At 35.4% G+C, this 27,367-nt stretch overlaps 3 protein-coding genes and 1 long non-coding RNA gene across 11 annotated transcripts in view; 3 read left to right on the top strand and 1 right to left on the bottom strand.

Moving 5' to 3' along the window:
- LOC117683219 (glutamine amidotransferase-like class 1 domain-containing protein 1) overlaps window positions 1–27,367 on the top strand; it is a 151,056-nt gene that overhangs the window by 99,012 nt on the left and 24,677 nt on the right. The window lies entirely within an intron of this gene.
- LOC105345864 (ankyrin repeat domain-containing protein 16) lies at window positions 6,242–11,205 on the top strand. Of its 3 annotated transcripts, none has more exons than XM_066083088.1 (7): window positions 6,242–6,386; window positions 7,140–7,237; window positions 7,632–7,783; window positions 8,229–8,387; window positions 8,543–8,612; window positions 8,924–10,513; window positions 10,947–11,205. In XM_066083088.1, the coding sequence occupies exons 1-6, from the start codon at window positions 6,274–6,276 to the stop codon at window positions 9,070–9,072; spliced, it is 741 nt and encodes a 246-aa protein (XP_065939160.1). In that variant the 5' UTR covers window positions 6,242–6,273; the 3' UTR covers window positions 9,073–10,513; window positions 10,947–11,205. The 3 variants fall into 3 exon arrangements, with proteins under 3 accessions (XP_065939160.1, XP_065939161.1, XP_065939159.1); XM_066083089.1 differs by having other exon boundaries at window positions 8,543–8,661; XM_066083087.1 differs by having other exon boundaries at window positions 6,243–6,386; window positions 8,543–8,621.
- On the top strand, window positions 11,872–14,434 carry LOC136274973 (uncharacterized). The gene is made up of 3 exons (XR_010713432.1): window positions 11,872–12,693; window positions 12,818–12,907; window positions 14,160–14,434. It is a non-coding gene; the product is annotated as an uncharacterized lncRNA (long non-coding RNA).
- On the bottom strand, window positions 22,254–27,240 carry LOC117683187 (E3 ubiquitin-protein ligase TRIM45). The gene is made up of 2 exons (XM_066082087.1): window positions 26,484–27,240; window positions 22,254–23,209 (listed from the first exon to the last, which is right to left on the bottom strand). The coding sequence occupies exon 2, from the start codon at window positions 23,184–23,186 to the stop codon at window positions 22,254–22,256; it is 933 nt and encodes a 310-aa protein (XP_065938159.1). The 5' UTR covers window positions 23,187–23,209; window positions 26,484–27,240.

Raw genomic sequence — 27,367 nt, 5'->3', positions numbered from 1 at the left:
GTCCAGCTAAGTTTTTAATCATAACTTAGGTGTGTATAGTCAGGAATAATATGCCATTTTTAAGAAAAAGTCGTAAATTATCTTTAAAAAATGGCGATTTATAACGGTGGACAGGACATCCAGAATTTTTATTTTTTCCCTTTAGTTTCCTAAATGGTGAAAAAGCGAGAAACAAACAATTATAATTCTTTATATAAATTTTCAAATCATAAATAAGACGTGCTAAGTCTGAGTAATCATGCTGGTTTCCACTAAAGCGATGCTTTTTATGTCAAAATGGCGGACAGCCAGATTTCATATTTTTTTTCTTTAAAGTCTCTTAAAACAGGAAAAAGGATGAGACCAACAAGTTTAATTTGGTCAAGCAAAGTTTTTCAATATAACTAAGACATACTGAGTCTTCAGAAATGAGCTAGCTATGACTGAAATTCCGTAAAAAAGGTCAAAATGGCGATTTAAAAAGGCCTACAGCCAGATTTCATCACTTTCTATTAAAGGTTTTAACAAGAAACAAAGCATTAAAACAACTATAGGCCGGTCCAACAAAAAGTTTTTATTCATAATTAGGATATACCGAGTTTGACGATAGATGCTTACTTTTACAATCAAAGTACTGAAGTACTGTCGGGAGTTGATTTTATTGATTATTATCAATTTTAAAACTTAACGATATGTTATTTTGCCTGGCAAGTAGGTTCTAATCTGTATCTAAATTTTGCACATTTTTATAATATGAATTCTCGAACTTTTCCGACAAGAATTTCGAGAAAACCCGTATGAATCATGTTGTGTAATATTTAAAGATAGAATTAATTCCATCAAACTGTTTATCAGAAATCGAAATGTTTATAAACATTGTACACGTCTGGCCCAAGCAATATTGAACTCTAGTCTCGTTCAACCAGACGCTCGGCAGTCTCCTTTAAGATCCGACAACCAAGAGAGACTCTCTGCTTGTCGGAGATTTACGGAGACAGCCGAACGTCTGGTTAAACAAGACTATATTTAACTCTGGTGTAGGAATAAATGCAACTACAAAAAACATTTAATTTGTTCATATTATATAAAATCTGACTATTTTCAAGGTATTTATAAATACGTTTCTTTTGAAAAACAATCATTTTTGTAAAGCATACAGTACACCGAATGTATCTATTATTTTCAAGATCTACGTTTTGTCAGCGGTGATTATTTGTGTTTAGGTCCAAACACTGTTTCACTTTCGGTTCGCTAGAGTAACTGCATAGAAGAGTTGAATAAAATCAACTCCCAAAAATTGTGTTTTTTTTTTGGGGGGGGGGGGGGAGGGGAGGGGTCAAAATGGCGTTTCAAAATGGCCGACAGCCAGAATTCATACTTCTCATTTAAAGCCGTTTACGGGGATGAACCGTGTAAGTATAACATTATACAAATATGCACATAAAAATTAGATTGGAACACCTTAACGAAGAAAAAGAACAGTTCTACATTTTACTAAAAATTGTTTTTTTTTACGTTTTGTCTTATTAAAGCGTATACCGGTATTTTATTTAAACATTCTGTGTAAATGCTTTTCAATATCTGTCTTGTTCCTGAACCTTTCTGGGGGTTTTAAAATTACACTTTAAGTACCGATTTCTTCGACCTGCACGTTCGTGAAATACAACAAATGCTTACAAAGCAAAGTTTGAGAGAAGAGAAATATTTCTGCACTATAAAATGGTGTTTAGGCTTTAAAGACATCGATGTCATAAGCTTATATGATAACAGAGATACAATCAGGTACTTAGGAACAGTGTGTGACATGAAGAACTATTCTAGTATATGTCTGCCTCTTCCTTTAATACCTTTCTTTCTAACTAATATATCATCATATAGACTGGAAAAGCTCGTGATTCAAAATGAGCTGAGATTAACAGCTTTATATATAGTAATAAGTATGCGCAATATGTTTTGGGCAACCCAAAGAATTTTACTCTGTTTAACATTACTAGGGACAATTTATATATTGTATAAAGATTAATTATCAAGCTGTCTATGTATTCGTTAAGAGATAAGAGAACCTCTTGCAAAATTGTTAACATGTGTTTGGCCAAATGTGCTGAGGAAAGTATATCAATGGGTGTCCATATTCAGAGGAAAAGTTGAGGCTTTTTTATGCTAGACCATGCCAGCGTTAATTTGCAACATATCCTCACAACTAAGTTTGCTGATGGATGTATGGACCTCTTTAAAGCTAATAAACATCCCTGTCAATGTTGTTGAAGAGAAAATGTTCCCCTTTTATAGAACTTTGAATTAGCACTTTTTTCATTTCATTCATTGATCTGGTGTGACACAACTTCTTATATTTACAGCATATCGAGAAAATTGACATAATAAGAGAACAGAAACAAGAAAGAAAAGGGGAATTAACTGACTAGAAAATCAAAGAGTTCGGGAAGTTCTTTAGTTATATGGATAACCAAGACACATTGTCAATGACACGGTTTGATTTGCTTTCTTCCTATATTCAAAGCCCGGGAATATGTCCCAACTTAGGATGCTTATGAAACAAACACACACCAAGGTAATGATAGGGAGACAGGCATATATATATATATATATAAGCATGCCCATATTACCATGCCCAGCCGATGGGATAAAAGAAAATTAAGTGTTGGTTGTTTGTTGCTGGAACAAATGACCTTAAGATCTTATACCTAAAGCTTCCTTAGATTTGATAGCTTGCAACTGCCCCACAGGTTGCAGAACCTTTATATGTGAATGTAAACGTGCCTACTTCCAGGGTAAAAACAGTTACAAAATGAAATCACAATCTTATCATTAAAAAAAAAAAGATTGTATAAAGAACATAATTATATACTGTAGATTAATAAGGAAAAACAGAATTTTAATTTTTTTTTTCCAAATAAAAAGCTGGTGGAGTTTTTTCTATTAATACAAGTGTTCAAATTTGATTGTCAGTTACATCATTAGTATTGCAATTATGATTTTCAAACATTTTCCCTATTTAAGAGGCCTTTAGTAGAGATTAATGAAATTTGGCTACTACTAGTAGTATACATGGCCAATTTAAATTGCCATTTTGACAAAATAAACGTGTTTCATCAAGACCAACACATTTCATCAAACTTGGCACAACCTTATTATGATAAATACATGTATGTTTACTAGACCAATTTGTGATTTTGTATTGTTGACTGTGAGAAGAAAAATGATGAAATCTGGCTGTCCACCATTTAAACTATTTATCGCGATCAACATATTTTGTTGGACTCAGCACACCATGGTTATGATAAAATGTTATGCTGAACCAATTTATAATCGTTTGTTACCTCAATTTTTAAGACAATTTTTAAGACTAAAGAGAATTATAGAATTTGCCTGTCGACCATTTTGACCGCCATTTTGACCCAATTAATGCCATTTTTGACAAATTGTCATAGCAAGGATTTATTATTTCCTTGTCAAGATTTTTTGGATGAGTCTTTCAAAATACTACGTGCCTGTGTATATATGTATTTCCATGTATTTTACTTCGCAGATTGTCTTTTAATATCGATCTATAATTACACGAGATTCTGAGTAAATTTTCAGATTCCTTTCCAAAAATGTTCAATGGAGAATTGAATGGAGTGGGGGTAGTATCCCTAAACCTTCAGTTTCTCTGTTAAGATTATACATGCTCTCAAAAAAACCCTTGCCCAAGGCTACGTGCCTGAAACCTAAAAACAAAAACAGTTATTTCACTAAAGGTGCAGGTCTCATAACACTATTTATTCGGAGGTTTAAAACATGGCTGAGGGAAAAGAATTTCCGAATTCACCTTCGTTTTTAGGAGTTTTCCGCCAGTGACATGGACTGTACTTTTATATGAGATGAAAAACAACGTGTAAAATGCCTGATTTTCCCACCTTAGTAAAAATAACAATACGAGGTCACTTGAATTTTTGATGCCAGTTGTTTCGGCAAGAGGGGGGGGGGGGTGAAAGGGATCGGACATGATTTTCAAGCACATGTGTAACTTTGATGTAAACAAACTATCGTGCCTTTGTGGATGGCTGAACAATTGTTTTAAAAGTTGTAAAGAGGAATTTTCCCAGAAGTTTGTTTTAAACTCGCTACCCGTATCTAAAGTTGCGTAATTTTGGTAAAAATATATAGTAAAATTAATAGTGGCAAATAGATGACAAACCGGGAAAATGGTAGCTACAGTGCTCGGTTTTTCATCAAACCGACCTATTTTGATTTCCGATAAAATTTGAAAGATTGGTGCGAACTTGGTCAATACTTGCATAGTTCCTTTCTCAAGAATCATACCACACTCTGTTATGACAGATGACCTTTTCAAAGCAGCTCAACATGGTGACTTAGATTACTTTAAAAACTCAGAAATTCCGCTGAATACGTCGTACGAAAAATCAGGAGACACTGCCCTGCATATTGCTGCAAGATGTGGCCATGCGGCTCTCGTGGAGCACCTGTTACTATCCGTTGCCGATGTGGAAATATCCAACCTTGACGGCAAGCGACCCTTACACGAAGCCGCTCAAGCCAGTCAACTTAAGTAAATGCGTCCAGATATTCCTCCAGTTCGGGGCGCAGGTGGACAGCCTAAAGACGGGTGATTGGTGAGTGTAAACCCAGAGACCATGGTAACGAGTGAGTCAGAACCCAGTAACCATGGTGATTGTTTATAGTCTGTCCCAAGATATTTATGCAGCACATTTGGACGATTTTTAATAAAATACACATACCTGTGAAAGAAAAGCATTCGTATTGAAACAGTTGAAAGGAATGATGTCCAAATAATTTCATTGACGCATTATTATCTTTCACTCGGAAAAATTCACAGGAACAAAAACAGATTCCTTATGGAGATTTATAATGGGGATTGTTTACATCTTTTCTCCATTCGGAATACACTCGGAATACATCGCGTAATTTTTTAACGTTATCATATGGGCGTGCTGCAATTAATACAAAATCCTCCTAGACATCACATTTTTTAGCATTGTATTGAAACCTGATAAGCTAACGGGGGCGTTTCGACTGAGAAATCTTGGAAATTTTTCATACTTTTGAATGAACATAGTTTGAACCCTGAGGTATTTATAAATATGAAGCAATTAAGTAAAATCTGTGTTCAGGATATCTTGGGACAGACTATAGTGAAAAATCAGGGGAAATTGTGACTGATACTCATTTCCATGATGACTGGGAACCAATGTGATTGACTATTCAATGATTTTAGAGTAACTGTAGATGGTAAATGTGTACTCCCATGGAATGAATTTGGCAAATAAACTCTATTATTTTCCCCTCTAATAACTTAAACCAACTTTAAATTTATTCAATAGTTGATACGTAGGGTACTAGGGAATGGAAGATTAGCATTGCCATACAAATTTGATGAAATGAACAATGTATATGTCACCGAGGGGAAAGGGCACTATAGAATAAGGGGAATTAACTTGTATAGGCCCAACCCAAGAGACAGGGGGTCAGCCTAGTAAATAGGCTTAAATTGACCTCTAAGTCGAATATGCATAGAGCTATAACTCGAAGGCAGGTTTCACAATTTATTGATTAAGTGATTTTAATTAACTTATAAAATATCAACAAGAATCAAATAGAATAAAGTCAAAAGAACAGGATAAAAATAAATATTTCTTAAAAAAACCAAATGAGTCAGAATGAATTTAACTCAATGTTGCTTAGTCTACTGACGGACTGGTGGACAGTCAACTAGATAGTCAGTGTGAAGACATAAGCAACATGAGATAGTGGCCGAAAGAGTCTGACTGAAATTTAGCTCGATGTTGCTTAGTCTTACTGACAGACTGATGGACAGTCAACTAGATAGTCAGTATGGAGACATAAGCAACATGAGGTAGCGGCCGAAATGAGTCAGATTGAAATTTAGCTCGATGTTGCTTAGTCTTTCTGACAGACTGGTGGACAGTCAACTAGATAGTCAGTATAAAGACATAAGCAACATGAGGTAGCGGTCGAAAGTTTCTGACTGAATTGAATAAATTTCTAACTGTATTTATATTCTAAAAGATAATTAATGAAAGTGAGGCACAGTACTCATGATAATTACTCAGAACAATTACATTGACTAATTGGGGATAATTAGGAGAGTAGACTGACCCTCGCTAATTAATTGTCATCTGGCATGAGTTAACTCTAAAACACGTTACTCAAAATTACACACCATGACATATACCCAACCCAATGTACAAGTAGTTATACAGATTGAGAATATATTATTACAGGACACCTCTTATGCTGGCCTGCACAAAGGACAGTATTGAGGTTATCCAAGAACTTCTGAAGTCTGGTGCGAATGTATTGCTGAAGAACAAAGATGGATGGACCCCATTCCACATTGCATGCAGGTTTGTAGCTCATACTACATGTAGTTCCTCTGTGAAATGTTGACCTTCTTAAGTTCCCATATATAACAGATCATTTTTACTTTCAGATTGGATTGACTGTAATTTGTTCTCCCATTAGTTTTGATATATTACTAACTGCGGGTGCAGGTCTTTAGAATTAAACCCAGGTATACTTGGCTCTCAGGGCCATTTGCCCACCATTTAAAAAACTCAGGGAGAGCTTCGCATCTTTAATAAAGAATAAAATAGGAATAGTTGCAATCCATCTACAAATTAGGTCTGTCAAGGCCAGTGATCAATCTAACTATCTCCAGCACAATTGACTAACCTGAATTTAGCTTCATGGAAATTTGGGTCTGCTCGGGGTTTACTTTGGGTTTACTTTAGGTTTACACGGGAATTGCTTTTAGGGTCAACTTTAAGCACTAAAGTGTGGTTGAAGCAGACCCGTCTTTTTACCATCTTACTGCCTGTAATTCCCGCCCCTTGTATATTCCGAATACGCATAAACCGTCTGTTTTCAGGGGTATATTTCTGAACAGGGTTTACTCTCTGTATATACTTTGGGTTTACTCTGGGTCCACTCTATTAAACTCGGAGTAAACCCACAAAGTAAACCCAGGGTTTAGTTGGGGTTTACCTTCTGTTAGGGTGGGTCTGATCGGTACTGTAACTCTCGGACCAGTAGACCACTGTAGCAGTCTCTCTTTATTTTAGCGTAATTTTTTTCATTAAAAATATATTTGTTTTCAGGGAGGGACACCTGGGTATTGTCCGCCTTCTGTATGATCATAACAACACTGTGATGAACACTGCCAGCAAGAACGGGAGGACCCCGCTACATACAGCAGGTCAATAAAAATAAAATGCTAAGTTATACTCTTCCACAAGGATTTTTCGTGAATTATTGCGATCCCTAACACAAGTTCATTTTTCAAATTATATATACCAGTACATGTACTTGTAACAATTGATTTTAGCGAAATGTGTACTCTGAGAATGATGATGTAAATGCTATAAAACATAAATGCATTTATGATTTGTTTTAAAATGACATGGTTGCCACCTTATAGTGTCTTTCTCTACTCTATGTGTAACTAGCTCTGTAATGGGCTAAATCTACTACATGTGTTGTATATTTTAGCTCTACATGGTTGGCCTCTATGTTGTGTATTTCCTCTTTCTTTACTCTATGTGTAACTTTAGCTCTATAGTGGGGTACACTTACTGGGTTGTATATTCCAGCTCTACATGGCTGCCACTCCGTGGTGACTTTCCTGCTAAACGTCGGGCTGTCTACTGTGGACACCACTGACAGCTTTGGAAGTACACCGCTGATTGACGCCATTAAATCAGACCATGTAGAGGTCGCTCAAACCCTCATCTCAACACAAAAGGTATGAAAACATGTTAAGCCTGAACTAAATATAGCTGTACAGTTCCATTTTGAAAATTTATGCATGCACAAAAGCAGATTAACAATAGTCTTAAACTTTTTTGGTTAATTGATATCATCTCGCAAAATTTATTTATTAATTTAGATGTGATTATGAACTGTGTTTCATGATTTTAACGAGATTAAAAAGAATAACTTTATAAAAACACTTGTCAGCTACTGTCCATCTTAATATCTTCAAGTTTGATGTCTGTTTAACAACACATCTATTCAACTAGTGACCATTAATACTTAATGATAACTCACCAAATTATATCAAGTAAAAGAACTTGAAGTATTTTTTCTGCCTTGTATCTTATACAGCTACATGTATGTCATCATTATGTTTGGTTTGACACAGTGACCTGTGTTGTCATTTATTTTGTTGTGTGTTTTTGGTTTGACAGGGTGACCTGTGTCGTGAGGACAATGCCGGCCTGGGACCCCTCCACCTGGCTGCCCAGGGGGGATGTCTGAAGTCCGTTAAATTCCTGGTGGAAAGCTTAAAGGTCGATGTCAACTCAAGGTCATCAAAAGGGTTCACGCCACTGTTTGTTGCAGCCAAGGTACTAATTAGTGTTACAATACTGAACTCTCTAAAGCCACTGGTATTGCTTGCAAGGAACAAAAATTAAATTGAAAGTCAAAATAAAGTAAGGAGAGGTGGAGTAAGGGTTAGGGAACATTACTACAATTCAAACTACTTTTATTTTGTTTCAAGGAAGGACAACACGGTGTAATTTCCTACTTGGTGTTTGCAGGAGCTGATGTCAACATCACCGATACGAAAGGTAGAACAGGTACACAGTCAACAAAGCAAGGTTTTCTACAGAATTACTGGTATTTCATATTTACAGGCTTCTAAAACAATATTAAGACATGCAATTCATATATCTATACTTTTATATGTATACATTGATTATCTCAATTTTTTAAGCAGTAAACTTTCAATAACAATATACATTTTTAGTAACGTCATATTTTACTTGAAGTGTTTATATGAAATACCTATAACTTGTAATTTTTTAATGTCATGTGAAGCACTACTCAATACACAACTGTTGAGAGCATTTTGATCAGTTTGTACACTTCTTCCTTGCAGCATTACACATTGCAGCAGGTGGTCAGCATTCAGAGACTTGTAAATATCTGTTGGAGAACGGAGCTGTCATCAGGGCAGATAACTCCGGCCTCACACCGGGCATGTTGGCTAGGAAACCAGACATCTGCAGTCTGTTTCAGGAAGTATGATCCCCGCCCATAGCAAGGATGAATTAGATCCCTGCCCATAGCAAGGATGAATTAGATCCATGCCCATAGCAAGGATGAATTAGATCCCTGCCCATAGCAAGGATGAATTAGATCCATGCCCATAGCAAGGATGAATTAGATCCATGCCCATAGCAAGGATGAATTAGATCCATGCCCATAGCAAGGATGAATTAGATTCCTGCCCATAGCACGACAGAATGTTGAAAATCTGATTTACACCAAAGCTTGTAGCAGACAGCATTTACTACTGGAAGAAAACCATAGAGATGCAGTTCAAAGTTTTGACTTTATTGATGTTTTGCAAAGATGTGTAAACATGAACTGACATTTTTTTTAAATTGGAGACATTTTTTTCTAAATCAACAGGAAAATCTGAATTAGGAGGAATTTTATACCATACAGTTGCTGTTGAACTAGAATTTTGTGGACATTGATGCGCTCTTCTGATACTGCAACTTTATAAGGATAAACAGCATTGTTAGACATCATTCATGAACCAGAAAACCTCAGTTTAATTCAAAGTTAAATACTGAATGCCTTTGAATACCCCATACACAGTGTTAGACTTCAGACAAAATTCCTTCTCTCATTACATTGAGTCTGTGGGGGTTTTGTTTTCAATGTATTCTACATTTATGTTAACTTTATACATGTGCATCGATTTTTTTATGAATAAACGTGAAAAAATTGATAGCTTGTAGCAATATTTTTTTGTAGAAAAATTGATTGCTTAACTTGTTTAATACATGTAGAAAAAACTGATTGTTTGTATAATACATGCACTGTTAATAGTTATGCCATTTGACAGATTAGAAAATATCCAGTATTAAAAACAAAAAACTTGTACACCAAGCTTTATAATTCTGCTAGGTATATTATATATAATTTAAATTAAAAAAAAACAACTCTTTGCTTTAGAATTTATTGATAATTAATATATCATGTTATACTAGTATATTCTTTATCATCAATCATCAAATAGTGTCTTATCAAAGGGCAGATAACCCTGACAAGCTTGTGAACCACAGTTACATGGTATTAAGCCACTTTCTTTTCGATCAATGTACGAATAAACTGTTCTCTCTCCTCCTGAGGAAAGAAAATGATATTTCCTTGTAAATTTCAAAACGTGATTTACCACCAATAAATATATTACAATTAATTTTATAATTTTGTTTTCACCCACACGTTCATTACAATATAACGATTTGATGAAACATCAAGATTAAACGTACTCTGACCAAAGCTTGCAGCCACGGGAGCTTCAGCCCGCACCCTAGCGATTGTACCATGTACCAGGTGTGTGTCCACGGGTACCTGCTGAACATGACGTGTGTGTACGGCACGGCCTGGAGTCAGGCCAACTCCTCGTGTGTAGACGCGGCCACTGTCAACTGTACACTCCAAGACGACACCAAAGGTTTTTTAAAGAAATGTTAAACGACATATGTTTTCATATATAGCTAGCCGCATTCCTGCGCGAATCATTATTTTTTTCCCGGGGGTGGTGTAGGGGGGGCATGGCTGGGAGTGGATTTATCAGAAACACTCCCCTTATTTATATATCTGCATCTTCAGACCTCTCCCCATGGAAAATGTAAAGTTTTTGAAATCATATAGTACTTTCTAAAATCATCTATAAAAGAAGTTTAAATTTGAACATTTTAAATTACGTGTAATAGTACCAGTCTTATAAATAAATTTACAAGTCTGAAATAATATAACTGATTATCCATTTTTGAGGATAAAAATACATATTTCGAAAATAAAATAAATATTTAATAATTTTAATTTACTCATCATATCATTTCACAAGTCTGAAATCGTGTACACGGTTATTTTTCATTCTATAGATTCCAAATCGTTTTCATGCCCTTCCACTTTCGGGGAGTTCCCCGACCCCAAGAACTGCCAGAATTACTACGTGTGTTCGTTTGGGAGGGCGACACAAAAACAGTGCCAGGGAAACACCGGATGGGACCGGAAGCTGAAGCTATGCAACTATAAATACAATCTGCCGAACTGTTCTTAATATGTACATGTACATGAGACATGAAATGTATATGTATGAAAGAATAAATAAAGGATTCATATTTTTCTGAATCTTCTCTAGCTACCTACTTGTATCTCTTTCGTAACATGCATGTATAATTTATTAATTGCTGTAAGTTCATGATAATTTCAGCATACATGTACCCGGTATAAATACTGTTGGCAGGATATCTATAAGCATCAGGGGGCTGAGGGTGGGCTGCTCTCCTCCATCAACTTTTTTTCGCAAAGGATATTTTTCGTGAGACCTCATCCACACCCCCGCACCCCCACCATATCATAATTTTAGGAGGATACAGCATAGTGATATGGAGAATTGATATTAGAATTAACGGTTGATACTGCCCATTCCCTCCACGGAATGGTATCTTAAAGGAAGAATATTTATTTAGCTTAAAAATTTATTTTTTGTAAAGATTTTGGATCAGTTTCCCCCCCCCCCCACACACACACACACACGAACACGATGCTACGTGCATGATAGGAACTTTATTAACATCATTAAAGAAATTATTATATAGTGTATCAGGCACGTATAGCATCAAGGGGGGGGGGGGCGGGTGGCCTGCCCCCCCCCCCCCCAATTTTTTCTCGCAACAAATAATTTTTTTAAATTTACATAGTAGAAATTGAATTATCACTTTTTTGGGAGTATGTATAACAATTGGAATAGAAATGAGAGAAAGTTATAAGTTATAAATCTACGCCAATGAGTCTGCTCCCCCCACTTTCAAAATCGATGCTACGTGCCTGTATAAGGCTATGAAAAAAAAATATCTCATTCAAACACTGATTGCAGACCGACCTTGCTTTGCAACGCCATGCTATAATGGAGGGACGTGCGTTGAGAGTGGAGCAAACTACACGTGCACATGTATCCATGGTTACGACCCGGCCTCAGATTGCCGGTCAAGTTAGTTGTTCAGTTCTATTTCTGTATAAGATAATCCCGTTTTCTATCATTTATTGTCATAATTATGTTGTTATTCTATTTTTACAGCGATTGACTTTTGTCTTAGAAACCCTTGTAAGTTGTTCCTATACTAAAGTCTGCTTACCTCACCTCGGGGGTTTCACGTGCGTGTGCACGGCAGGATTTACCGGAACATATTGTACTTCTTGTAATGAATAACTTACAGTTTTGCACTTAGCTACCTTACCTTACCTACCGTACCTAACCTTCGCATATTAGAATGTACAAATGTATTTTGTTGTTACTTTTCAAACTCAGATATTGACGAATGCGCAAGTTCACCATGTATTCATGGGAACTGTACCGATTACGTCAATGGCTACCGATGTCTGTGTGATTCAGGATATGCAGGCCTTCATTGTGAATCAAGTATTTGAGAAACAAATATATACCTCTTCCACTAAATTATTATGTACATGTATTTGCAGTCCTCATATGGTTTGATTTTTTATTTCCATTTATAGATGTCGATGAGTGTGCCAGCCTACCGTGTATCCATGGGAACTGTACTGATGACGTCAATAGTTTTCACTGCTCATGTGACGTCGGTTTCAGTGGCATAACTTGCTCATCAGGTTGGTTGATTAAGTTTATCAGTTACAAAATGTTGAGACACTGACTTTAAAAAAGTTTGTGGGCACAGGTTCTGTGTATGTACTTCTTATGTAAAGAAAACCTGGTGTTTTTCCGTTTTTATAGCCGTGTCCAGCTCTGAGTGCTCCTCTTCTAACTGTAACGTGGTCAGGTGCTCGATTTTCAATCTCCAGTTAGGAACTGCTTGCTACTACGGTGCGATTCTTAACTTATTACTTGATATTCATAATTCTACTCAAAGGAATATAATTATTCAACATATTTATAAAAGTATTAGCGGTCGTGACACATTTAGTAAAATTAATACATATAGTACAATGTACGTGTTCCCTTCAAAAAGAAAACATTGGTCAACAAAATATTTAACTTATTCTCGTTCGCATGCTTTATTTATCTAAATCTATCAACTTCCATGAATGTGTTTCTTTACTCAAAAGTACTCTTTCTTTTCAAATTGAATGCAGAATCATGTGATAGTACAATTAATGCATCTTGTTTTGCCTCGGACTAGAATGTCTCGACGTCATTGGATGAATCGCGTCACGTGGTTGCCTCATAATATAGCATTGAATCATGATTTTTTGAAGTATACACTCTCATAACTGCAGCGGTGTGTGCATACAAATTGAGTAATGCGTGTTAGCGCGTTATGAAAATTTGTATGCACACACCGCTGCAGTTATGAGAGTGTATACTTCAAAAAATCATGATGTAATGCTTATATTTACATTTTTTTTAACTTCTTGCCTTGTCTGCAAATGTGATTAATACCTTAAAATTCCTATCTTATCCTAAGGGTAAGTTAATATTAATGGAAGAGCCACAGTAACAGCCACAAGCGTGAACTTTGATTTTCGCTTGTGACGTTGCAGTTTACAGCGTTCAACGTTTGTGACGTCATAATAAAACTCGTCAATTTGACCTTTGACCACTTGTTGCATTTAGAGGCATTTAAACATCACGGAATTTAATGGAAAAACACAGTAGAATGTAAATATATTTCTTTACAGGGCAAGCGTCAAAATTTAAACGGCAACATGGCGGACGTAACGTTATTTGAGCTGATTTTTTACACAAACGTTCAACCATACCTTTAATTTTAAGCCCCAAAATATCTAAAGTGATCCCCCTTTGCCCGTGACGTAATATTATGATTATGATCCTACAATCAAGGTTTGAACAAACAACTGACGAGGAAGGTAAAAAATTAGAGAATTATGCTATGAATTTAATCGTTATATATTATCTTTTGTTTGTTTACATATCAAACCCCGCCTCGCCTTCTATGGACTTTACCGACCCCACAAATTTCTGTAAACAGTCAGTAACGAACCCAATAAGTAATATTAGAGACAGGGCACTATAATTGAAACTTGGTTATGAGTCTAACGCTTAATATAAATTAAGATATTGTTTGTTCTGATTTCTGTTTTCCCCATGACAACAGCTTGGGTATCTTGCCTACTGTCTGCTCTGGTCCTGGCAACTCTTTCCTTTTGTGTCGTATTTATCTATGGAATAAAGAAGAGGCAAAGGTAAATTATTTAGCTCACCTGAACCGAAGATTCGAGTGAGCTTTTCTGGTCACCTAGCATCCGTCGTCTTAGGGCGCGTGTTTTAAAAAATCTACTTCTCAAGATCAATTGCACCGGAAATGCCAATATTTACACCGCAGCTTGCATATCTAGTCAAAGTTCTAGATTGTTAAAGACTAATACTAGGGCCCGAAAAGGGGTTCAAAGTTTTAACATAGAAATATATTGGGAATATGTTTAAAAATCTTCCAAGGAACTGCACTGCTTCAATTTGTGGTATTACTATGCAAGCTTCCTCATATTCTAGATTATCAATACTGGACCCTCGGACCAATAAATTGGTGCCCAAGAGAGGTTTGAAATATGAAAGGAATCATTAAAAGAAATTCAGATCTTCTCAAAAACTACAATTTGTGATATCACTTTAGAAACATCATAACATAGCGTATACTTTAATTAAATTGTTAAAATCACGACCCCCAGGCCAATACTGGGGCCCCAGGAGGGGTTCAAAGTTAACATAGAAATATATAAGGAACATGTTTTAAAATCTTCTTCTAAAGAACCACAATGCTAAAATTTGTGAGATTACTATACAAGCATCATAAGATATCTAGATTCTAAATTGCTAAAAAGCATGAAACCCGGACCAATACTGGTGCTCCAAGATGGTTTTAAAGTTCAAAATTCAAATGATTGGGAAACATGTTTGAAAACCTTCTAATCATTAACTACACTGCTTAAATGTGTGAAATTATAATGCAGGCATTTTAAAATAACGAAGACTCAGAATTGTTAAAACGGTGACCCGCCGACCAATACTTACGTTCAACGTAGAAGTACAGAGGAAAATTAATAATATTTTCAAGAAAAACAAAGCTACGTTTAGTTATTTTACTTATAAGCATCCTCATATCTTTATGTCCTCTTATCAAGGTCACATTGACCTAAATCATTATAATAGTTCATTTTACATTTTAGTTTTCTTTGATACCTTGGGGTATAGGAAATTAATATTGGTCGAGAGTTTGACAATATTTTCAAAGAGTTTCTTATTCAAACATTTCGAAATAGAAAATAATACAAGAACTTTGTTCCGGTTAGCTATTTGGCCCATGAGATTATTGTTCAGCTTATGAGTGCCCCCCCCCCCCCCCCACACACACACACACATTGATGCTAGTAATCCAAAACCAAAGATTCAGTTATTCGTGAATTGTTATGCACTGTATGTAAAGATCAGGAATTTGAAGGTACGCATCTGTGAAGTAGTAAATTTTAGTAAAAAAATTGATTTTTAAAGCTTTCTAAAGCCTGCGCACAGTTTTGAACTTTGAGTGCTAGTTGAAGCTATCTGATAAATTCAGGTTTTTTTTTCTCTAGATTGATTTTCAAAAGAACAGCGCTCTCCATTTCCATTCGAGGATACGACTTTGGGAGAATCTAAAAAGAGATTTGACTTCATTGTTTTTAGACAAAATGGTAATAAATCATGACACAGAATCTTGTGTCTTTTTTATCTATGACAAGATAACAATAGATGTATCTACAAGCTGAGGGACGTGACTACGTTTTGTGCATAGTGAATCTAAACCTTATTTTTAAAACTCGAATTTTCATGTTACAAAACTAGGTTACTCTGAAAAATCCATTACTTTCTGTTGTAACTCATGTCCGTGAAAATGTTTAAGGGGGTTGGGTGGAGTTTCGTGTTGAAACGTAGCTTTAAATTGTTTCTAAGGCAATAATCAGGAAATTGATGTACAAATCTAGTTTTGAAAGTTTGGGAGGATTACAGTTAGGCTACAGTATATGGCTATAGTCGGAAATCTAATTTAAAATAGTTACGTAGATGTTGCAATTTAGTTTGTTTGAATTGAACAAAATCAAGAAAAAAACTTAAAATCAATTATGACTACATTAAAGTGAAAATAAATTCATTTAAATAAATGTTTAAACCAAAAATATAACAGCCTGTATGTTTCAGATTGCCTTATAAGGTGCTTACCCAGTATTTGCAAAAAAAATATTTTATAATGTTAATAACTGATGTACATTCTTCTATATTTATTTGTTTATGCTTCTAATTTGTTTCAGGTTATTATGAAAGTATATATACGCAAGTTTGGAGAGAGAGAGAGAGAGAGAGAGAGAGAGAGAGAGAGAGAGAGAGAGAGATTATGATGATACTAATGGAGACAGTTGAACCATATGAAGTTTTTATTGCTATCGGTAAAAAATATTGTAATAATAAAATGAATACAATGTGTGTATACAATGTCAACATTCGTGCTACATCTTATTGCTAAATCTTATTGTATATACATGTAATTGCATGTAACTCGGGTAACCATCCAGTATGCTCTAAATCTTTGGTAATGTTGATGGTGTAAAATTCCAATGGCAATAAAATCCAAGATCCGATATACATGTACTACTGTACTAGAGATTATAGAGAGTCAATTTCCTCCAATTTTCCAAAATGTTGATTTCAGTTCGTCAACTTACCATTTAAGCCACGTACACTTGAATTTAATATGTTATATTCCCTTTACAGTAGGCCTATAGATATGTAAACACAATTTACAATGTTTACAATTCACAATCTTGTGTGGAAGCATTCTCGGGTGGTGTAGATTCCGGTTTAATTATGTTCACCGGGAGTAGGATGGGGCTACAAGGGGGGGGGGGCGTTTTTTTTTTTTTTTTACATAAGAATATTTAGAGAAAAATCTTTAAAAATATTCTTGTGTGGAAGCATTCTCAGGTGGTGTAGATTCATGTATTCCAAAGCCATTTCCTCGACGCGCTGAACTATCCTTATTAATTTGCAACTCCGGATCCTTGGCCATTGCCCCTTGGGTTGCATCAGATTCCGCCAAAAATGTGGACGCTCATTCCAAGACCAAGGCACCAGTCGTGGACTACACTGAGGTGTGACGGACAGCAGCTAGGGTCCTTCCTCTACGTCTACTCAATTGCTTGACACTTCTGGTGGTCTTTGCTCTTGCCTTGGTGGAACTGGCCATGGCGTTTTTCTTTGTTTGTATGGGAGGCATAACATTTGTTTTGGAGGCTAAAAACAATTCTTTTCAGTGCAGAAAACGCCGGGAATGGCTGCTTGAGTAAGAGGAGAAACCCACCATGTGCGCCCCTCTTTATAATTGCAGTAATTGGTGAAAAGTTACTAAAAACCTCGCCCCTTATTTTTTCGAAAATCAATTAAGTGCGTTTAATTTGCAATTGCATTGAACGATCTTATTTAAAGCTGCTTGGTCCGATTTTATATCAAATTTTATGCACGCTTTTAAACGATGGCTATGCTTAATATATGTATAATAATAGACATTGCAGTAGTTTTACCCGTCAATTATGCCAAATTTCAATGAAGAAAAATACGTACAAAATTTGCTAACAAAACAAACGACATTAAAAGGTACCGCGTTATTTCGCCTCATGTTAAATTTCACCCCTGGCGACGAGACGGGAATGGTTGTATTACGACTTTGACATCGCTCTAAATAAAGGTCGAAATGATCAGACAAATTACAAATAAACTTGTGTACGTTTTGTTCGCTAATATTTCCAAAGTCTGCTTTCTTTACAATCGATGCATAGCATGCGGGTTGAATAACCCCAATCATTCGGGGGACGAAACCAAGCGGTTTCCTTTTCTAAACATTCCCGTGATGCATTTTGGTTTGTTTTTTCGTTTGCCCAAAGAGAAATTATTTTTATTTACTTTGAATATTTCTAACTTTGAAAGGAGACTGATTCTGCTGGTGTAAAAAGGAGAAAGTCCATAACTTTCTGAGATAAATGATTTGTATGGAACAAATTTTGATACTGTAATTACAAAATAAATCGGACCAAGCAGCTTTAATATAGTGGTAGTAATCAAATATTTAAGGTAGGAAAAACAATCTTTAGGTAAGCATCAAAATGTTTGAAAAAAAATGATATGTCCCAGAGAAAGGGGGGTTCAAACCCCGGAACCCCCCTACCCCCCCCCCCCCCTCTCCTCTAGATCAACCAATGCAATATACCTATGATTTTCGCGCATGTAACAATTCGTAATGTTACCCGTTGCATCATGCGCGTACGGTTCGCCTTAGAATTCACGTTATTCCTATCTAAAAGCAGTGATGTTTTCTTTAAAATTAAGACATTCAGTATAACAAAATAAATAGTGCCTGTTTGGGAGGATAACAGTTGAAATTGACACTCCTCGAAAACCATTGTCAACCTCCGCTTCGCGTCGGTTGACAATGTTTTTCTCGGGGTGTCAGTTTCAACTGTTACCCTCTCAAACAGGCACTATCTATATAATGGCAAACTGTGTGTGTCTTGACGTCATGTTTTAGACTTGATCGTGCATCGTCGCGACAAAATATTCTGCTTGGGATAACAATATAATAAATGTTTTTTGCATAAACTAAGGTGTTGAGCATACCTGTCGTGGAAAATATAAAACAGACAGCAACATTGTGTACGTTTATTTTTGAATTGACTCTCGTATATTTTGTGGATGCAATTAAGGAAAGCATATCCTGGCATATATTATAGGGCGCACGTGTCATCTCCATATCCTTGCATGCAAACTATTAAAATTGTTGAATTCTTTTTTGAATGCTGGATTTGTCGAATATCGAATTCAGATCCAAAAAGGCAGCTTTCGGAAATAAACTAAGTTAATTTTTAAATGATTTTTTTCCATAATTGGAGGAGGGGTGGCAGTTCGGAAAGGATTCCCAGGGTCTAACACGTGGGGTATTTCGAGTCAATTTACCCAGCAAATGTTTGGTATTTGTCTTAAATTATTAAAAGAGGAAAGTGGTGGACATGGTTTGCATTTATCATATAAAGTTTTGCACAACTTTTCATTTATTGAAGCTCTTGTTGAATTTTTCACCCTTTTATTATAGATTACATTTAAGTATATGCGAGTTTATATCACTTAAACGTAAATTTAATTTGCATGACTGATCAAAGAGAGATAACTCCTATCACATACATTTTAATAAAAGTTTTATCAAATTGATTAATCAGAGCACTTTGGCTTTTTGTTTTGTTGAAATAAAAATAATATACTAAAGAATAAGATGATATATTTGTTAGTGTTTACTGTGAAAATATATTAACAATGGACACGATTTTAAAATGCAAAATAATTCCGAAACCCAACCCCCCCCCCCCCTTGGAACGGTTAATAGCGAATATTGTATCAAATATTACTTTTTATGTCCGATCAAACATTTTAGCCAAAATGGCTTTTATAACAATATCTTGAATTTATTAGCATAATACAATTGTAGCACAGAAACACTAAGAAAAAGGACGATGAACGCAGATACGTAACTGGAAAAATAAAATCAGACACGTAACTACGGGAGAGGGTAAACTTATTTTGACTACTGACATATTACTTAGAGTTACTTATATAATTCAAAAAATAAACTTGTGTCTCTACTTTTCTATCACTGTAAGAAAATATAGAAATTATATTGAAAAGCATTATAACAGTTCAAGAAGGTCGTAAGTTACATCCTGTAATAAAGCCCTCATCCCCCCGAACACTACGGATTAAAATTAGCGGAGTTTTCTGGGGTTTTTTTTCAAGTCTTGGTCCCCTTCAACTTAGAAATGCGATGCTACGTGCCTGATACCATAACATATCTAACATTTCTATCAGAATTCTGTTATCTAGCAAAACATCGACTGTTGTAGTCTTTCAACTTAGTACTCCAAACATATTGACACTATTGACAGCTGTTTGCGCCAAAATCTTATTTAGAACCTCGTTGCCAACTATTCTATAATCTCCGCCCATCCGTTGGTATAGGCTCATTTTGATTGAAAAAATAACGCAAGTCATTCAAATCACTGTTGCAGTTACCCTGTATACACCAGAAATGTTATTTGTAGCACATTTGAACCTTTCTAGACAAAATAAATAAGTTCGTAAATTTTGAAACATTGACTCTGGTTTTTTTTAATTCGCATTAAACAGTGAATTTTAACATTTCTGTATTTTTTCATGCGCGGATATAGAGAGGGAGAGTCGGTACCCCCTGAAAAACTCAATTTCCTTACTTACATGTATATAGTGAATTTGCCGAAAATATGACTCGGACCTCCTCTGAAAAAAAAATTCTGGATCCGCGCAAGCATTTTACACTGAAATGAAGAGTAATTGTGCTATTTTATTAACCCTTCGTCTTACTTCTCACTGGCGTCGGAAGCAAATTGAAAGGGGGGGGGCTAGACTAATCCTCAAAAATTTGAGCCCCCCCCCCTCCCCCCGGCGCCTTTGCTTCTTGTGACCTTTGACCTCATCGACTTGTCAGCATGTTTAATCTTCATAATGTTTACCAACATCGATGACTAAAGTCTTAAAATACAATAGTTTGACAGAACACTTACTGACGTATTAACCTATTGACCCATCGACCTTTTGAACTGGAAATATACAGGGGTCTTGCTATAACAATGGGCAACCTGCTTACAGGGTATGGCTAAAATAAATCATCGATCCATAACCTAAGAAGATTGCTCACTTCTTCGATGGGACCTGGCCATTGACAAAGAGGATGTTTTTTTCATCTTGGATGCAACAATCAGCATTGCTTCAAAATAGTCATAGAGTTAAATGTTACAGAGTTTAAAATTTCCAACTGATAATACAAACATTCAGACATTTTGCTCCATCCAATTAGATCTGAAAATCCAATTTATTTTTTTATATTTAATGCAAATATTTAATTTGTAATAAAAGAACAAAATCCCTTTGATTAGGTAATAAAATTAATTAAAACAAGATCACATAATTGTATACAAATCATTTATTATACACAATGATATACTCATCCAACAGTATGACATAAATTAAATGTTTTTTTTCTTCAAACATTCACTTGTTCTCATTCTTGATATACAATGTTCATTAAACAGAATGTTTGATTGTATTCTTTTCAACTTTTAATGACAAGCATATATATATATACATGTATATATAATAGTTTGTTTGGAAAGTAAAATATTTATGCTGTCATTTTTTTACCATTAAAATCACTGCACAAAAACAATGAGTTTGTTACGATTTACATAGAGAAACTAAACAATAGTATTGTTGGTATGTAAAGAATATATGAAGGTGTTTATTTATTAACATAAACTAATTATATAATACAGATAATTAACTGTTATACACAAACAAGAATAATATATACAGTCAGTTTGTCACCATGTAATACATATAAACAATGTTACACTGCTGTGTAATGTTCTACACATATTGTATTTTATTCACTTTACCTGTGTTTAACTCAGCCACAAAGAGGTTGTCTCTGGTGTCCACACATAAACCCCATGGAATCTGTAAATGACAGTTGTCAATGTAGCGGAGGAACTGTCCGTCCTGATCCAGGATGTGGATACGGTTGTTGTACCAGTCTGCTGTCAAGATCTGACCCTGGCTGTCTGTTGTGATGCCGGCTGGACTAAATGATCCCTTGGTAGTAGAGGGAGGACCAGTGTAGGTAAACCGGAGTTTCCCGGCCTGATTGACCACCACTACTGCACGGGCGTCTGACACACAGATATCTAGGTTCCTGTTCTCACTGATGTATTTACTGTAACCAAATGAATAGAGAGGTTGTCCTTTGTCGTCGTACTGAATACTTTGTTTCTCTGTGGAGCCAGAGTAACACACAACTTTTGTTTGTTTAGGATCATCACTGTTCATGGCAACCAGGAGGTCACCAGAGGAGGTACTACAGACATTGAGAGGTGTCCACCCCCGTAGTCTGATCACTGTCTTTATCTTTTTATTCTTCACTATGTTCACAGTGCTATCCATGTAATCAATATAAACTAGATCCCCACTCCTTGTCACTGCTATGTCCCGTGGAGTGCTCCCTGTCTTGGTTTGGACTGACTTCACTAGTTCCCCACGGAGGTTGTAGAGTCTCATGATTTTGTCATCACCACGCGTCCACATCTCCTCATCACTCAGACAGGACACTTTGTATAATTCTCCATACTCGGTGTTTATCTGTGTGATGATCCATCCGTGGTACATCAATGAGCGGTCTGTCCGGGGGAGAGGACTCAGCACCGGGAGATTCCATGGTGTAGCCATGTTCTTCTGTTTTGATAGATGACGCTGACAGAGAACCAAACTGTTGATAAAGCTGTTCTTTGTTGATCTTCTGAGGGGTAAAACTTGGTAAGGACACTGTGAGTTTAGGAGGCAATCTTCTGAATTCACCATTCCTGGATTTGTAGGCAGAGACACGGCTGACATCATTGGAGTCCAGTAACGTCTTCAGTTCAGTAATGGTCTGTGTGATTTCAGAAATGGTGTGTTTAATTTCATCTTCCTGTTGATTAAGTGTAGCCAGGTGTTTGGTGTCCGTTTCCTCCACGTTAGATTTCATGTTTCTGATAATGGTGTTTATTTCTCTGTGCAAGTCTTCTCCATGTTTGTCAATTTCTGTTGTTAATTTCTGGGAGTTTTCATTCAGAGCAGATTTCTGGACTGGGATAATGGATGCAATCTCTTGGTATTTGGGATAAATGGATTTCTTTAGTTCTTGTAAATCATTTTGAATTATTTCTTTCTTCTTGTCCATGGTTTTAGTTATATCAATAAATTGACGGCCAATGTGTTCTTCAGAGGAAAGACATGTTGTACAAATAGGAATGTTACATTGCTCACAGTAATGTTCACATATTTCTGAGGGATGTTTTTGACACTTTGGAGTATATCCCCTCTTTTTAAATGGTACCACTTTGTGTTCTTTGGATTGATCAGATAAATGGTCCCCCTCACAGGCTTTACACAGATATTTGTTACAAATGACACAGTACATAGGGGGGCCCGGGGTCTCACAGAGATGACACCGTAACACATCCTGAAGGTTGTACTCAGGGTCCATGGTCAGACACTTTTATTCATGTTCTGAAAAATAAACACAAAAATTGGATTAATGATATATACAATAAAACTTACATGTAATAAGTGAGATGAGATCAGAAAAAGTCTTAACAGAAATGTTTCTATCATCTTGCTTCAAATAATAACACAATTGTTTAAGGACAAAATACATTACCCTTTTATTTAAACTTTATAAATCTGAAGCACTGAATCTCTTTTGAAACTCAACTTCATTATTGAAAGACAGATTTATATAAGGAATAAGGAATCATTCTTTGAGTATTATGAGGTGATAATTTCGGTCGGGGCGTGATCAAATCCAATAAAGCCCAAAGGGCTTTATGATAGATTTGATCACACCCCGAACGAAATTATCATCTCATAATATTCAAAGAATGATTCCTCATTACTTATATTTATATAATTTTAAGCCATCATACGATTATATATTTGAATATGAATAAGCAAACCCTGCTGGCGCCTCGATTTGGCGTCATTTGTATTATGGGTTATATAGTACAAAATTGATACGTAGTTTTATCACAGGCAAAGACACTGGAAAATGTAAATATATGAATATGAGTTCTAAAAAGTGCATTAATTTTGTCTTCATAAAAATCTCATAATAGATAATTGCTTTGTAAACTTACTACTGCATCAAACAAATTCAAACAATCTTTACTATTAAAATATATTGTACACATATATTTTTTTTTTACTTTAATTGTTGTAAATTTTGTTACCATATTTCATTATATTAATTCTAAATAGTAGCATATTTAAAAAAATATATATTTTTGTATAAATTTTTAAATAGAGTTTTTATTAGTTACTTATAAATATTCCATTCCTTTACAGTTCAGATTTTATTTTAATAAACAAGAGGCCAATAGGCCTTGACGGTCACCTGCATGAGTACCGCATACAAACTCGTTTAAGTCTCATATATGTATTTAGTGAAGTTTAATTCTGGAGTAGAAAATTTATAATATTGTACAGACCACCTCCCTGCCTGAAATCTTTCAAAAAGGACAATGAAACCTATAACTTTTGCGAAAAACTTACAATTATAATAGAGTGCATGACCTGATATTGAAAAGATGCAAGATTCTGATATTAAATAATTTCCCCATATTTGTAAACTTTCAGGATATGTTTTACGTGCATATGTTTTCACAGATAAACTGAACTCTTTCCAAATGGTTTTACAATGTCTTAAGTTAACTTTGATAGAAGCTTCATTCTTTCTCTTTTTTAAAAATGGGAATTCGCTTATTTCTTTCATAGAAATTCCTGAGCAGAATAAAATAAATAAATTTCTGTAAGTTGTATTTTTTACGGACTACTTCTTTTAGCGCAGTTATACAAGTAGTTGTTTGGTTGTAGTATATATATAGAACCGATCAGGTAAAGACAGGTCATCGAAGAGCAATCAACCCTTTCGAACACGATTTTTTTGTTTTTGTTTATAGGTACATGTGGATATGATGAAGTATTCTTGATATGTATTTATATATGAAATTTACATTGTATTTTGTAGATATATTTGGAAATATACAATTATTGGGCCTAATTCCAGTTCATCGCTATTAAACGTCGCATGCTGATTGTATATTACGGCGAATAAACTGGTTGATAGCTCACTCACTCTAACACCTGTGTTGTTGTTATTTATAAAATACTTAGAATAGAAATACTTTATGTTCGGATGAGTGAAACGAAGGAGAACATAATAAGACAAATTTATAACCCCACCTCAGCCATAACCCTTACCTTACATGTATATGTAGGTGACATAATATATCATTAAAGATGACAGCTTAATTTTTTTTTCTAAATATGCAGTCAGTTTTTATTTTGTGTCAGCAGATGTTTTTTTAAACATTATATATATTGACACTAATTGACCATTTTGGCCACACCCTGCATTAAGAACCTCTACCCTATACACTAGATGAGTGTTTTGGCCCCGCCCTAGATTCAAATCCCTTCACTTGGAGACATGAAATTACAAAAAAATGATAGATGGCTTTTTTCCTTCTTTATGATAATGCAGTCAGCTTTTATTCAGTATCAGCAGAAGTAAAGTCTAAAAGAAGACTATTTTCTTAAACATTTAAATGCTTGAACACTATATGACTATTTTGGCCCTGCTCTAGAGTCAGAACCCCTACCTCGGGGGACATGAAATTTATGATTTTCATAGTGGGCTTCCTGGTCTAAAAAAAATTCTATACTCAGTTTTCCTTACAGGTGAGTGGGAGTAGAGAAAATAATTTTTAAACATTATATGCTTTTACACTAAACATCCACTTAGGCCCTACAGTCAAAACCCATACTCCAGGGGACATGAAATTTATAATTTTAATTATAATTACTAAGTCAGTTTTTCATACAGACGTGTGAGAGTAGAGAAGAAGAATTTAAAACACAATATGCATTAACTCTATATGGCCATATTGCCGCCTCCTCCCCCCACCTACGGGTTGAGCTTCTGACCCAGGGGCCATGAGCTTCACAATTTAGGCAGAGGAGTTCATGAGTAACCATGCATTTCGTTTTTTTCCCCATATGTGTTGGAGCTAGTATGAAGAAGAATATTTTCTAAGATTTAATACATTTTTGCTATATGGCTATATATTGGCCCCGTTCTAGGACCCAAACTAATTCTGACCAGGGGTCAAGAATTTCACAATTTAGTTTTAACAAAATTAATATACCGTTTATATATACTTGTATGAGATTATATAAAGAGGAAGATTTTCTAAGATGTTATACATTTTTATTATATGGTCATTTTCGCCCCACCCTAGAGTCTGAACCCTGACCCAGGGGCAATGAATTTCAAAATTTTGGTAGAGGGTGTTATGTATACATCATAACCATGCATTTCCTTCATACATGTATGTATCGGTGTAGAAAAGATTTTTAAAATTTGTTGATTTATTGTTAATTTAATGCAGACATGCAGTGTAATGCAGGCATGACGGTCGACACACACAGTCATGATGACGAATGAAGACCAACTGCAATTGGTCACCTGAGTGACTCAGGTGACCTAAAAAATGCTACAGGTTGCTGTTTTTGTCCATTTTTGTTATTCAAACAAAACATCTGTTCATATTTTCTTCATTAATTTTCAATTAAAGTAAGCTGTTACATTTCAGCAATATTCATTGATATAGAACATTTATACTCAATGGAAACAAATTAAAGATTATAAGCATTAGATTTAAATTTTCAACAATCAGAAAATAACAGCTGACAATAATTAACGCATTTAACGAACTATACACACCTTTATAAAGGCCTTTAACTCAAAATGGCGACATATCTTTAATGTTTACCATTTGTTTACACTTCCTTGTTGATGGTTCTCCCTGGCAGCCTGTAAAAATCACGTGATTGGTTTAAATCAAACTTCCGGGTAACCCCAAAACGAGATTCAATACATCATGCGCTGATCGGGGTGGGGGGTGGGGTGGGGTCCGAAACATCCCCTCTTTTCGTTGTTTTTTTTCATTTCTTAGTTATACATAGTGAAATTACCGAAAATATCCACATGCGCCTGTTTTAGACAGGAGGTCTATTTTCTATACACATTAGAATACCTCCTGTATGAAACAAGCATTAAGCGCTGCCAAAAAATATCCCTCGTACCCCCCCCCCCCCGGATCCGCGCATGATACTTTGTGCTACATATAGTTAATTGTTAAAGGACAGTAAAGATAATCTAATTCATCTTAGTTAAATTGAAAAGGTTAATGAGTATCATGATAAACATGTACTAGCCGACAGACATGAAGTCTGGCTTATGAACTTCAACATAACGTTTGACATATCAGAATTGATGTTATAATATGTGTGTGATCGGAAGAACACTTATGTGACTCCAATCTTATGAGTTGGTATATAAAATTAAACTCCCTGATGTGTAGGTCTCTATATCTCTTCTTCCAGACCTAGTTTTTCTCCGACTTCGTCACGTCAGGTCTACTGTCGTCTGTTATGTCTGTCTGTTGACTGGTCCTCTGTCTCTATATAAGAGGAACTGGGTGGTTTCGCCCTCGTTACACGCATGCTCTGAGATGTTTCGCCCCTGATTAAATACAAGTAATAAATCATGTAAATAATTGAAGCATAGATAGGTTTTATCCGATTACCTGCAATTATATCTTTAAG

This window comes from Magallana gigas, chromosome 4 (assembly GCF_963853765.1).
Source record: "Magallana gigas chromosome 4, xbMagGiga1.1, whole genome shotgun sequence".
NCBI lineage: Eukaryota > Metazoa > Mollusca > Bivalvia > Ostreida > Ostreidae > Magallana > Magallana gigas.
This window is presented reverse-complemented; position numbering and strand designations above follow the sequence as displayed.

Bases quoted from the DNA above. Each gene is read 5' to 3' on its own strand.
- LOC105345864 (XM_066083087.1), top strand. From the start codon at position 6,274: ATGCTGGCCTGCACAAAGGACAGTATTGAGGTTATCCAAGAACTTCTG. The intron at 7,238-7,631 runs GTCAATAAAAAT...TGTATATTCCAG, and splicing joins GACCCCGCTACATACAGCAG to CTCTACATGGCTGCCACTCC. The intron at 8,388-8,542 runs GTACTAATTAGT...TTTTGTTTCAAG, and splicing joins CACTGTTTGTTGCAGCCAAG to GAAGGACAACACGGTGTAAT.
- LOC117683187 (XM_066082087.1), bottom strand. From the start codon at position 23,186: ATGGACCCTGAGTACAACCTTCAGGATGTGTTACGGTGTCATCTCTGT.